The 14,321-nt window shown below is 48.4% G+C and overlaps 1 protein-coding gene across 2 annotated transcripts in view; it reads right to left on the bottom strand.

Annotated features, from left to right (window-relative positions):
• LRIG1 (leucine rich repeats and immunoglobulin like domains 1) overlaps positions 1-12,928 on the bottom strand; it is a 118,387-nt gene extending 105,459 nt beyond the window's left edge. For both annotated transcript variants that reach the window (XM_065884546.1, XM_065884548.1), the window contains exon 1: positions 12,699-12,928. In XM_065884546.1, the coding sequence (XP_065740618.1) occupies positions 12,699-12,928 (230 nt within the window). The remainder of the gene's footprint in view (positions 1-12,698) is intronic.
• Between the last annotated feature and the right edge of the window lie 1,393 nt (positions 12,929-14,321).

Genomic DNA, 14,321 nt, shown 5'->3' with positions numbered 1-14,321 from the left:
AGAGATAATTGACTCTTGAAAAAACAGGCCCTTAATTTATTTGCCTTTTGTGACCTAAGATCTTAAAACGCTAAATTGAAGATCGAAAGTAGGTCTGCGCTAGCTTCCATAGTTTTCTTCAGGTCAGAGGGAAAAAGAGGCAACGATCAAAGAAAGAAATACGGTGGAGTATTTGCCCCCTGCATTAACTCCCTCACTGACAGTCCCCCTAGCACACCATGTTTCCCTTTGCTGCCCAGGGCATCCATCTGAGGATTCCACTCAGAAACACCAAATATACAAAGGTGACTTTTAAGTAAGTATCCTAGACACACAGATCAATTGACTGATTCTTACCAGCCAATGAGTAGTCAGTTTATTCCTTGTTTGTTTCAATTCGGATAGACTCATATGCCTGTATGTATGTAGAAGTCATACATCCCCTTTACAGAAAGGAAATTAACTGATCAGCTCAAGGTCACACTGCCAATCAGGGGCAGAGCTGGGACAAAACCCCAAAGTCTCCTGATACCCAGCCATGGGCTCTTTTCCATCCATCCACATTCCTGCCTTCACAGCTTTAAGACAACTATTCTTTTTCCTTTTAGGTCAATAATTTTTAGCGCTCTTTGGTCAAGAACCCCTTTAAGAAGGGGTTCTTGAAAATGTGGGCTCATTTCTGCCCAGAAAGATACACTGAGCTCCCAGATTTCACATATAATAAAGTTCCCTAGACAGCCCCCCACAAAAAAAATATTTGAGTTCAACAAGTCTTTATTTTAGGACAGTCTGGAATGTAATATAATTTAATCAATTCACAGTACTGTTTCAAATGAACTTGTGAAAGAATCCAAAAAGCTCCATAGAAGATTTTTCTCTTGGACAAAACACAACCATCGATGAGGCCAAACCACTGTGGCCAAGAGTCCCACACAGACACCAAATCTGAGAAAACATTCAAAGGAATTTGGGATGAGGCAGACCTCAAGAGCTATAAAACATTTCAGATCGCTTTCTGGATCTCCTCTCCTCCCAAGACGAAAGGAAACCCCATCCCATTTGAGCTGTAGCTTCTGCATCCATCACGTTGCTGGATCAACAACCAACTTCCTGGAAGCAACAAGCTCTTCTGGCTGTTTATAAGTTTTGCAAGCACTGGGAGCTCGTGTGCCAGAAACTCACACCAGCCCAGGTGGAGGGAGGAAATCACAGGAAAAAAAAAATGTTTTTAATTAAAAAAAAAAAAATTAAAATATAAGATGCATGTTGCTGGACCAAAGTATCACACTGCTGAAATCAGATGAAAGAATGAATTTCTCCTAACTTACAAAACTGAAATTAAACTCAGTCAATTTCTCAATTCTAAGTACCCCCAACCCTGCACCTCCTCCCCTGTTAAATCTTTCTTAAACACTTTGGACTGTGTTTCCACTTTCCTAAACACAGTATCCATGTAAGATGGTATCTAATCAAATATGATATCAATTTAATTAAGCTTAAAACAACCATGAGCTTAACCTGACCGTGTTGGACAGCATTTAAAACCAACGAAGACTACATAATCTACACAGAATTCGATTTTCAGAAACAGAATACGGAAATCATTCCACAGACTTTGATAAAGTGAATGACTATGTAACTCCCATTTGGATTCCTAATTAAGCTGCAACCAGCATGAAATCTGTCCTAAAAGGCTCTCCTAACCAACAAAGTAACAGGCTGTGGAGAAATTAAACTATGGACTTTGACAAAACAAAACCAAAGCATTCTGCAGCTACTTGAAGAAAAGCATTTTCAAATCTGTGTGAAGTTTAAATCAAGCACAGAGGGTTCCAGGACTGTAGTTCTTTGCTTTTGGGGGATTTTCTTCCAGGGTGCCTCGAACTCTATTTAAAGCAGCCTCAAGCAGCCACAGCTGGAAGGTCCCGGCCTTACAAAGTAAACAATAGTTAACTCAATTCAGACTCATGACTTAACTACAACCAATGGCTAATTACCCCTCTATTAACCAACAATATCTGAAATATCACTTTTTAAATGACCCATTCGGAATTATGTTTGTTCACTAAAGGATTCTAATCAACAATTAATAGCATAGTAGAAACCGCCCAATTAAGAGCTACATGGGGAGAGATGAGAGTTCCTCAGAATTACACATTTCTGGCAAAAGACTCTAGCACAAAAGAACTTTCTAAGTACCTCCCACAAGAGAGAGAAAAACTGTATTCTGAGAACATATAAATTAAGAGTGTACACAGTATGCACTCAATAAACATTCTTTAAATGTATAGCTTACCACAATTCCCTTTGGAAAAAACAGACTCAAAATAAATGCTGATTTTTTTCCCAAGGCTCTTCAAGTTCACATTTCTTTAAACCACCCCACAGTGAATGAAATGAAATTTAAATTTTCTCAAAAAATACTTATATCTTAATTTTTAAAAACCTATACATTTACAGATGAAGTGATATGCTTGGATCTGTTTCCAAATGGAAAGGGACAAGTGTTATTAAGGCATAGCTCAAACAAGAGGAGCCATTATCATCAAAAAGAACACAAATTAAAAAAGCTGGAGAGGATGTGGAGAAAAGGGAACCCTGGTACACTGTTGGTGGGAATGTAAACTGGTGCAAACTGTGGAAAACTGTATGTAGGCTCCTCAAAAAACTAAGAATAGAATTACCATACGACCCAGCAACCCCACTCCTGGGTATATATCCGAAAAAACAAAAAGACTAATTCAAAAAGATACATGCACCCCAATGTTCACAGCAGTATTACTTAAACTGCCAACATACGGAAACAACCTGTGCCCATCAATAGATGAATGGATAAAGAAGATGTGATACACAAACACACACACACACACACACACACACACACACACACACACACAATGGAATACTATTCAGCAACAAAAAAGAACGAAATTCGCCATTTGCAGCAACGTGTATGGACTTGGAGGGCATTATGCTCAGTGAAATAAGTCAGACAGAGAAAGACAAATACTGTATGATATCACTTACATGTGGAACCTAAAAAATACAACAAACTAAGGAATATAACTAAAAAGCAGCAGACTCAGACTTAGAGAACAAACTAGCGGTTACCAGTTGCGGGGGCAATATACGGGTGGGGAATGAGAGGTACAAACTACTGGATACAAGATAGGCTCAAGGATGTATTGTACAACTCAGGGATTATAGCCAATATTTCACAATAACTGTAAATGGAAAGTAACTTTTAAAAAGTTTATAAAAAAAGGAGCCATAAGTGGCTATTTGTTGACGCTGGGGGATGGTACATAAAATTCATTACATTATTCTGTCCACTTGTGTAGGTGCCTGTAATCTCCCTAATAAAAAGGTAAGAAAAAACACCCTATACCAGCAGAAGTGACTTAGTTTTTTAAGTTCTTGGCTGCATATCTAATGTTCCATTAATTCAGAATTTTTTTTTTTTAAATCAGACTTTTCAGATCTTCCCCTCACTAGAAAGAGAAGCTGTGGGACTTCCCTGGTGGCGCAGCGGTTAATAATCTGCCTGCCAATGCAAGGGACATGGGTTTGAGCCCTGGTCTGGGAAGATCCTACATGTCGGGAGCAACAACTACTGAGCCCGTGCACCTACAGCCCACGCTTGGCAACAAAGAGAAGCCACTGAAATGAGAAGCCCACACAGCACAAAGAAGAGCAGTCCCTGCTTGTCACAACTAGAGAAAACCCAGGTGCAGCAAGAGAGACCCAATGCAGCCAAAAGTAAATAATGAGGGGGGAGGGGGAGGGGGGAGGGGAGGGAGGGGGGAGGGGAGGGAGGGGGGAGGGGAGGGGGGAGGGGAGGGGGAGGGGAGGGGGGAGAGGAGGGGGAGGAGGGGAGGGGGGAGGGGAGGGGGAGGAGGGGAGGGGGGAGGAGGGGAAGGGGGAGGAGGGGAAGGGGGAGGAGGGGGGAGGGGGAGGAGGGGGGAGGGGGAGGAGGGGAGGGGGAGGAGGGGAGGGGGAGGAGGGGAGGGGAGGAGGGGGGAGGGGGAGGAGGGGGAGGGGGAGGAGGGGGGAGGGGGAGGGGGAGGAGGGAGGGGGAGGAGGGGAGGGGGAGGAGGGGAGGAGGGGAGGAGGGAGGGGGAGGAGGGAGGGGGAGGAGGGGGGAGGAGGGGGGAGGAGGGAGGGGAGGGGAGGGGGGAGGGGGAGGGGGAGGAGGGAGGGGGGGAGGGGGAGGAGGGGGGAGGGGGAGGGAGGGGGAGGGGGAGGAGGGAGGGAGGAGGGAGGGGGGAGGGGGAGGAGGGAGGGAGGGGGAGGGGGAGGAGGGAGGGAGGGGGGAGGGGGAGGAGGGAGGGAGGGGGAGGGGGAGGAGGGAGGGAGGGGAGGGGGAGGAGGGAGGGAGGGGGAGGGGAGGGAGGGAGGGGGGAGGGGGAGGAGGGAGGGGGAGGAGGGAGGGAGGGGGACGGGGAGGAGGGAGGGAGGGGGGAGGGGGGAGGGAGGGGGAGGAGGGAGGGAGGGGAGGGGGAGGAGGGAGGGAGGGGGAGGGGAGGGAGGGAGGGGGGAGGGGGAGGAGGGAGGGGGAGGGGGGAGGGGGAGGAGGGAGGGGGAGGAGGGAGGGAGGGGGACGGGGAGGAGGGAGGGAGGGGGGAGGGGGGAGGGGGAGGAGGGAGGGAGGGGGAGGAGGGAGGGAGGGGGGAGGGGAGGGGGAGGGGGGAGGGGGAGGGGGAGGGAGGGGGGAGGGGGAGGGGGGAGGGAGGGGGGAGGGGGAGGGGGGAGGGAGGGGGAGGGGGAGGGGGAGGGAGGAGATGGGGAACTGCCAGTCAGTGAGTAGTTGTCACCCAGGCGAGCCCTGTGTGTCACTGTCTTTTCATCCAGTCCAAAGTGCCACTGCTGGGGGTACAAATGCTTTCAAACGAAGAGCAAGGCCACTACAAAATTTGGAACTAAAGTGAGATTATCCATTCTCCAGTTCTAAAGTGCTCAATTCTTCTCATTGTAACTAACAGGCTATCATCAAGTAGGGTAATCCAGCGAGAAACAATTTATCAGTGCAATGTATGCCCTGGCCAAGATAAGCGCCACATTACTTGAATGGCAAATTATAAACTGGTGGAAGGAGCAAAGGACAGGAAGTGAGGAAGTGGAGGTGGGGGAGGGGGACACTTTGTAAATGCTGTATAAAGGAGTCTTAGAAGATGAAGTTGTGTGATTTGCTTTTAATCAGCAAAAAAAAAAAAACCCTCCATTATCTCGTTTCTTAGCATTTAGGCAACTCTACTGCAGGGCAGACCCTCACCCATTCCATTCATTTTCTTCCTAATAATAAGACAACTTGAGAAAAAAAAATACTTGCAGATCATAAAAGATTAGAGACCTGGGCACCATAAAAGTTTAAAGAATAATCAATGCAAAGTGCTTAAAAAGAGACAGGCCATGCTTTCTTTAAGCTCTCTGAATGCCACCTTTTGCCAAGATAAACTGAACAAGCAGTGATTGGAACCTGCATCCTGGTTCATAAGGAAACCAAGATGTATTAGGACTTGCAGAGATGAACGGATTGGTTGTTCACACAATGGGCTTTACCGGTTATGCTAGATTAAATAGTAATAAAGACGCAAACAATCGTAGCCGTTCATGTGGGCAAGGCTGTGAATCATGGCCATTCACTGGGGAAGGGATTCAGGTACAGGTGCATGAGCAAAAGCAAATGGCTTTTCAGGTGGCATCCTTGCCAGATTCCTCAGATGACCCTGTGCTCACTGCCCGTGTCCCCTACAAAGTTACTGTACAATGGCAAACAAACCAAAACAAACGAAAAATGTCAGAGCTCTCCAGCTCTCTGCACACAACCCCACAATCATCTCCCCTCACACTTCCTCCCCCAAACATTTCCAAAGAGAAGTGGGTACAGCGCAGGATTCAGCCGGCCCCAGTCTGCAACCTAACCCTTGATTGGAAGAGCACATCTGCATGTTTCCAAGCAATTGACCGAGCATCTCATAGGGCTCAGTTTCAATGAAACCCTGGGAAATAATGGGATAAAATTATTAGTTTAAGGGCCTCTCACTTCCCGGCCTCCTTCCCATACCCCACCTCCCAGAAGAGTAATGTTCAGTAGACAGAAGTATTTGCACAACTGGAATACATTTATAAACCACCTCAATCACTTTTGCTAATTGCCTAATTCATATAATTTTTTGCAACTGTTCATAGCTTCCCCCCTGAATTTGTCTGAGCTTCCCAAGGGCACATAAAGTTTCACTCTATACATACCACCAAAAACTTCACGGCAGAAGGCTGTTTGGGTTGTGAGCCCTGCCACCTGCTTACGCCAAAAGAGATCTTCATTATCAGAAAAGTAAACTTTTCCCAGGAAGCCTCTGTCACCAGGAACTCTGACTTGGAGAGACTTGCCATGAGAGGATGCAAAACGTGAGTTACTGGGGCCTTAGCCTGAGGTGACTGATTCACACTGGACTGGGCTGAATACACGTGTCACCTAACTTAGTCTTCACAGCAGCTTAAGATAGAATATTATGATCCCCTTTTTAGAAACAAAGGGAAGAGGTTCGCCACAAATCACACACACAGCTGTAGGGTGGTGGAGACAGGAATGGACCCTAGAAATAATTTCCAATCTCTTCATCACTATTCCCTAGTGAATGGTGAGCACTGGGTGTGACCAGCAGGGATGAGGCATCCAAATAATTAACAGTAAGAGTGAAGGAAAGCTTTGCCCTCACCGGCTCTTTTCCCCATCAATAACCCAACCCAAGACCCAGGGTACAATCAGGCATCAAATGCCCACCCAGAGGACAAAGCGAACACCTGAAGGCAGGACATGAAAAGCACGAAACCCAGGGAAACAGGGAAGCAGCTTTTTTAAAAAAATGAGCGCCTTTTATAAGCAGACTGGGTTTATAGCTTGCGTTTCAGAAGATTATGTGTAAAGTACTTATATTGAAACCACACGTGAAGTATTAAATTATATAAACATACTAGTATAGTATGTTTATACTAAAGCACAAAGCGTTTGGCTAAGAAAAATTCATAAGCATGCCCCCACCAAAAAAAAAAAAACCCATAAAAAAACAAAACCAGGGTACAAATTGGCAACTTTCAATTAGACCACAGACAAGTCACAATATTCATTTTTTCTGTAATCCTGATTTAACTATTAATTTTGCTTCATGGCAACAATCGTCTATCAGGTTCTTCAGTAGAAAATTTCTCAGCCTTAGTCCTACAATTGGCCAATTATTAGGTAAGTCTGGACTACTATTCTAAACCCTGCAGTTATACAGAAAAAATAACTCCAAGAGGGTTAACTATTGTGAAAATTTTAACCTCTGGTCTTCAAAGTCCTACTTCTTTCCATGAGGACATAAAAACAGATCTGAGTTTCTGACGGATTCCTACACTTTAATGGGCAGAAGACAGCCACATTACTGACAGACACCATGAATTGAAGCCAGGAGGTAGATGGAATGGACCCACAGGTTCAATGCCATGCTTAAGTCATTAAAAAACCCCGCTAACGGTTCCTAAATTCGCCACCGGCCAGGGAACATTGGAGATTTTTAGATACTTCCCCTCCTCTGCCTGGGAACTTTCCTCCCACCTCTCCTCCCTCCTGTCTCCAGACAATGCCTTCAGCCTTTGAAACTGCATCCATTGTAAACAGCTCTGAATATTAACACAGCCCAGAGCCCTGCTCTAAAAGACCCCCAGGGTTTCAAGTTGCAGTTGCTGAGGAGGGGGAAGGTCCCCAATGAGTTAATATCACCAAACTCATTCACAAGTCGTTGAAAATCAGGCTTGCTCATGAAACTTGAAGTCTTTCAACTTATGGGGTAAGTCAGAGGAATCCCTTTGAGTTTTAAGCCAACGACCTTGGTACCACGAACATCCCTGATTGCTTATTGAGCGACTTTCAATTCTACGAATCCCTTTCCCAGACTTCCCTCTCTGGTGTCACTTTTAAAATAACCAATGGCTATTTTAAACAACCTCCTTTCCCGGATAACAGACCTTCCGGGCTACAGCAGGTGCACAGAACTGGGCCGGGGGCATTGTTAAGTCACACAAAACCCTAGTAGCTCTCTCGCATTCCTGTTCACTCTGAAAGAGAAGATGCTGAAAAGCCTTTGCACCAGGGAGACACCTCTGTAGAATGGGGGAGAGGCCCTTTCATTGTGAGCGTGGTGTTTGAGGGAGAGAAAAAGGTCAGCCAGAGGCCATCCCAACATGCTCAGGGAAGGCTGCGTGGGGAACTCGGGCCAAGGCATTAACACGACAGGGAGAGAAACTCGCAGCCCCTGGAGCAGGGCTGGCGGGCCCGCGCATGTGGACGTCCACTGGGAACCAGCTCTCGTTACTCTGCACAGAATCGTCATCTTTCTGGAGATGAAGAATTACTACCGACAATACATTCAAAAGTCCAAAGGTTGGGAAATCTGGTGACCCAGTGTAATTCCGGAAAAGGAAAGCACGCTTCTTTTTAACACAGTCCCTTGGAAAGGAGGAGCAAGAACAGCCCTGACGTACCCTAAAGGCAAGAGGCACCGTGGGCCAACACAGTTCATTTGTATTGGGTCCTGGGGGTCTCCCGGCACTTCCTAATTTCACAGTCCTCAAAAATTAGATTTTACGGCCATAATTTCATATCAGAGGGACTTAAATCCTGTCCCTTAAAAAGGCAACCAATTTCATTTCCCAGACTTCCACTTAACTCAAAAAAAGTGTCAGAAAACTCTTAACAGATAAGTGCTCCATCATGCAGGGGAATTGAGGCCAGGCCTCTGACACTTGTTGCAAAGAAAAGGACTCTGGGCTCAGACTAAAGCTGCCCAAAACTTTAAAAGCACTTGCACTTTTCAGATTTTCTCTCTGCCCATTACCCTGTGTTCGAAAGGGTCCTTATTCAGAAAAACGCTTTGCCCACCCCCACCAATCGGAAGATGCTCATGGTCTGCTGAGTTCTTCTTAAGTGATACAGAGACTCAAAGAGGATAATGGGCAGAAGGGAAGACCTCGGGGTAATCCAGACAAGAATCTACTTCTTAAACACACACACACACACACACACACACACACACACACAAGAATCTCAGCTTAGGTTCTGGAACAATTTGGTCATCTGCACTTTAAATCTCATTTGCATAAACAGGATGGAAAATATTTTCCAAACCCTTAATTCACAACACCCCAACACCTGGGCCTTCCAGCACAGCTGTAAAATTTGAAAGACAAAGGCCCTCTATGCTTCCCAACTACAATGGCAACCACCATGGGACCTGTGTTTATCTTCTAATGTAATCATAAGCACCACTCTGGTGCCCAAACCAACAGAGGTTCGATTAAGTCACCCAGCTTCGGTACTGCAAACACGAAGGGAGACAAAATACAAAGAGACCCAAATCAATACAGTTGTCTTAATGTGACTCGGAATAGCCATACTTGGTGACCTTTAAGGGATGTCCTTGCTTCCGAATGCCATGTCATCTTCCTTCCACACTGAGAAGGAGAATCATTTGTTCCTCCTCCAAGGCCCTGCCTGCCTTCCTATCACAATCCCATTAGGCCATCATTGAGCTAGCTGCCAGACCCTGTAAGCAAGCAATACTGTGCTCAACTTCACGCCACACACAAGAGTCTAAGGTAAATCGTGTTTAACGCGTCTTAAACAGCTTCTGAAGCCATGCTCTCCAAAATAATTTCAAAGAAAGCAAACATCTGAGTTCTAAGAAGTTCAACTTCTTCTAAGGTTCTGGGAAGTTGGAATAGGGAGTGGCAGTGCTGGGAGCTATTTATGAATGTGCTGGTTGGACAAGGCCAATCGCACCTACGTAATGGGACGGCAAACTCAAGTAATGGCTCAACTACTACAACTATAAGTTATTGTGTTGAATAAGTTATCCTCAGGCCCTGGGAATGAACGTATTTTCCTTTCTCCCAGCGCCATTCCAGTTCTGCTATTCAAACCGCGTTCACATCCACTGTTAAAGAGTTTTACTTTCCTTATGCGGGGCTTAGGAGCAACTCCAAAATTAGATGCATTGTTTACAAAATCAAAAAAAAAAAAAAAAAAAAAAATTCCATAAAGCCACAGGTCCCCTTCTATCTCAAACCCACAGCCTGAAATTGTTTGAACTAGCTGCAGTAAATCTAGTTCATGGGGTTATAAACTAGCTCAAAGCATTTGCTAGACACAATGGACTCGGAGGGTGTAAACGTGGTGAAACTATAAGGTATTTTATTATATTATAGACAGACACTTTCTCCCCTAAAGTCTTACTGAATCATAGTCAGGAATATAAAAGATATAAATATCCTGATGCAAAATTTAGACTAAGACTATTGACTTAAATGGAGAAATCTGAAGTCTAGGGAAAAATAAAAACACATTTGCTTGCTTTTTCTTTAATCAGAAAAAAAAACTTCACAAACATTTTTCAAAGGATATACATTCTGTACTGAATACCACATTGCCACATACTAACCAGAAGCCATACTACTCATACCTTAAAATCGAATCAGTTAACACCATCATCAGTATAATCAAGTCTAACTGAAGCTCAAAACAGCCAGTTTGGCATTTACTAATCATCAACTGTGTGAGGAAAAGAGAAAAGACTGCAATTTTAAAGGTATTTATGACTTGTGAAATGTCACTCCTTAGGCAGACAGAAAGCCCTCCAAACAACCAGTAGTTTTGCTCCAGAAATTAAAGGGCAAGGCAAAGTGGATCTTGTGGCCACAGGAAAGTGAAAACAGAGGACACCCTGTCCTCTCCAGGAAGCCACCACTTCTGAACTAAGTGCCTTCCCCACGATGCCACTGACACCTGGCATTGGGAGTCAGTCTTCCAACAGGTGAACACCTAAGATGTTAGTCTGATCCCACCCACATGATTTAACTTTTAAAAAAACTAAGAGTATGTAAAGGAAAACCCACAATACCCAAGACTACCACAACTAAATACAATACTACCTAACGACAAGGCTGGGCTCTATCTCCCACTACCTTACACAGCCACCACCTGTGTTAAAACCCACACCTTGATCACTGGTCTTCCCTAAGGGGATTCCAAAGAAACAGCAGAATACTGAAGAGAGATCCTACACATAAGTCAACGGTCCAGTTTCATAACTCTGTAGGACTGATCACTAGTGACCCGTGTGCAGCGTGGTCCAAGCTAAAGATCTGTGCCCCGCTCTCAAAGGTACAGGATCTTCACGTCAGAAAGGAATTAACTTCCCTTCTTTCCCTTCACGGCAACCAGATTCCCAGACCACATGTTCTTAGATCAAGCCACAGGTGTTGGTTAAAACCGGTGTCACCAGTTTTCTTTCTCTTTTTTGAACAGTGAATGTCCCGCCTGAGGTTACTACTGTGCCTCTTCTATATTCTAGGAAAGATGTCCAATTATTCAACTGAAAAGCAGAACTATTCAACCTAGGCCTCTTCTGGAAGGTACTAACAGTTCTGCAGAAATGTTAATTACTGATGACTGGACAGCATTTTGACTCATGGACTAGATTTGTCAGAAATTTTTAAAGCCTATGACATTCTACCATGTTTACAGAAATCTAATGTGGTGGTGGTGTTGTTTTCCTGCCAAACCTCCTGTAAGAAGTGTCCCACCAAGTCAGGATAGGCCAAAATCCGGACAGCACAGAAAAGAGCCTCTTGCGGGTAAAACACACTCTGCTTAAATCAACCCAGAGTCTGGCACCCTCTTCCAAAGTAGCAATACTCCAAAATTAATTTGCACCATTTATAGAGGAGAAATGCTAGAGGATGGGCCCCACTCCACTGGATCGTCAAGCCCAATGGGTCCCCTAGGGAACAGACAGGAAGGGTCTGGAACACAGTTCCCTAAAATGCCAACCAGGTGGAAAAGGACCAACTTCCAGCAGTCACAGATCTCCAGGAACTCTCAAAGCCCGATAACTCAGGGAGTCCTCCAGGGAAGGACTCAGAGGGTGTCCTTCTGCCCCGGGCCTGAGCCAAGTCGGGCCACCAAGGTCCTGGGGAGATGAGGAGGCGGCTACACACACTCTCACTAATAAATAATGTAAATGGAAGACTGCAGGCAAAAGTCACCTTCATTCATTACCCACTGGAAGGCCAAGGAGCTCAGACAAGAGAGAGTGGGGTTACAGAAGAGAAAAAAAGAAACACCCGGGGACGCCCAGACAGACTTCCTCACTCTCTCCCCTCCAGATGTTTCCCACTCTCCACCCACAGACATACACTCTCACCTCCTGACTCTTTACTCACATTCTCTTACCTCCAGAATCCCACCCACTCACCAACTCCCAGATGGCCTTCAGGAGCCACGCTCACTCACCTCCTGACCCCCACGACACTTTCTTCTCCTCCAGAACCTCAAGACCCACACTCGCTCACCTTCGTACCCCATGACCCACGCTCGATCACATCCTTCCCCCCACGAGGTACACTTTCCTCCTCCAGATCCCCAAGACCCACGCTCGCGCACATCCAGACCCTCACGAGACGCACGCTTTTCCCATCCCGACTTCTTCGCACGCACGCCCTCTCTCCTCCGGACCCCCAACGACCACCACTACGATCCCACGCGAACAGTTTTCCAGCTCATTCAACTTCACATACAAGCAACTCAATCCGCACCCCTTTCCCGGGGAAACACCCCTGCCGCCCCGTCCCCAAGTGACAGCGTCCCGGGCCGCGGGGAGGACGGAAAGGGCGGCACTCACAGGCTCCGCGTCCAGGCGGGCAGGTCCCCGGGCAGCGCCGCCAGCCCGCGCCCGCCGCAGTCCAGCGAGTCCCCAGCGCAAGTGCAGGCGGCAGCGCAGGGCGCCCGCGGGCCGGCCGCGGCCGATGCGGGCTCCAGCCGAAGTAGCACCAGCAGCAGCAGCAGCCAGTGGAGGAGAAGACAAGGCGAGCGGCGCGGGGCCCCGAGCGCTCGCCGGACCGGCCGCGCCATCTTGTCTGGAGCGCGCAGCGAACTCCCGGCGCTGGGGCTGCGAGGTCCGGGGCGACCGCAGGCGCGGGCGGGCCAGCGGGGGCTCCGCTCAGCACTAGGCTCCGCGCCGGGACATGGCCGCCGGCACAAGTTCTCTCTGCGGCGGCGACTCCGGCGTTCAGCGGGCCCCCGGTGCCCGAGCCGCTCCGCAGCGCCCGGAGGGGGCCGCGAACCCCGCGTCCATCCGGGCCGACCCGCCCGTGCCCGCTGCGAACCCCACGGATCCGGGCAAAGGGTGCTTGGCCGGCACTCCTCGTTCTCCCGCCGCGCTCCTGGCTGGGCTTCGGAGTCCCCGTGCACGCCAAGTGCCGCCGCCGCTGCGAGGAAGGCGCTCAGGCTCGCAGCCGGAGCTCTGCGCCCGTGGGCATCTTCCTCGCCGCTACGAGCGTCCAGCTGCAGACTCCGGGCTGGACGGCGCGGCCAACCCCGCACTGCTCCAAAGACCCGGTGCGCCTCGCTGTCCCAGCGCCGAAGACAGAGCGCGCGCACGCAGTTGCGGGCTCCGCACGGCTCCTCCGCTCTGCGAGAACCCCGCACACTTCGCAACCGAACAATCAACCGCTAACAGCTCGCCTCCCCGGGGCACAGCCCCTGCCGATCCCCGAGGCCCCGCCCCCGGCCGCTAGCCCTCGCACACCCCCTGGGCTTCTTGCCCCGCGGCCTCCAGCCTGCCCACGTTGGAGGCTTTGCAACAGCGCCCCGCCCCGCCCCCTGCCTGCTGCTCATTGGCTGACGGGGTTCACGGCAGCCAGCTTGGACGCCCATTGGAGCTCTCGCCATGATCCCGCCCCTCCTGCCTCTCGGGCCACCCCGCCCCACTCTCTTTTCCCACCCAAGGTGTGAAGGGCGGGGGACTGGGAGGAGAAAGGGAGAGACGGCCTCCGGCTCTTAAAGGGGACGTGCTGACTAATGATGGAGAAGGGGGATGCGCACTGGGGAGAGGAGGAGTAAAGGTATTCCCTCTGCGTTTAATGGAGGGAAGAACGTTGGTAAAGAGGGTAAAGCCCCCGCTTTGGAGCGGTCTGGGCTCAAAGTTTCTTCCCTCCTTCCCAGACTGCAAACAGGGCCAGCGATTGACAGCAAGTTTACACACCCATTTTCCAGATGCCCACTAGGAGCAAAGATGCAGATTTAAAACTTCACTAATTTCCTACTGATGGGGGCATCTTTAGTTATTTTATTACGGGTGGCCGCCTTCCTCTCTCACAACCTGGAGCTCTTCTCGGCTCCTGACTTGTTTTTGACCTCTTAAATCCAGCAATATGTCCTCGATTACCAAAATGAATGTGTACTGCATGCAGAAACCGAATCTCAAAGGTGTACACAGTCCCACCCCCACCTCCGCCCTGGTGAA

This window comes from Phocoena phocoena, chromosome 10, assembly GCF_963924675.1.
Source record: "Phocoena phocoena chromosome 10, mPhoPho1.1, whole genome shotgun sequence".
Classification (NCBI taxonomy): Eukaryota; Metazoa; Chordata; class Mammalia; order Artiodactyla; family Phocoenidae; genus Phocoena; species Phocoena phocoena.
The sequence above is the reverse complement of the archived record's forward strand: the minus strand, read 5'-3'. Positions and strand labels throughout refer to the sequence as shown.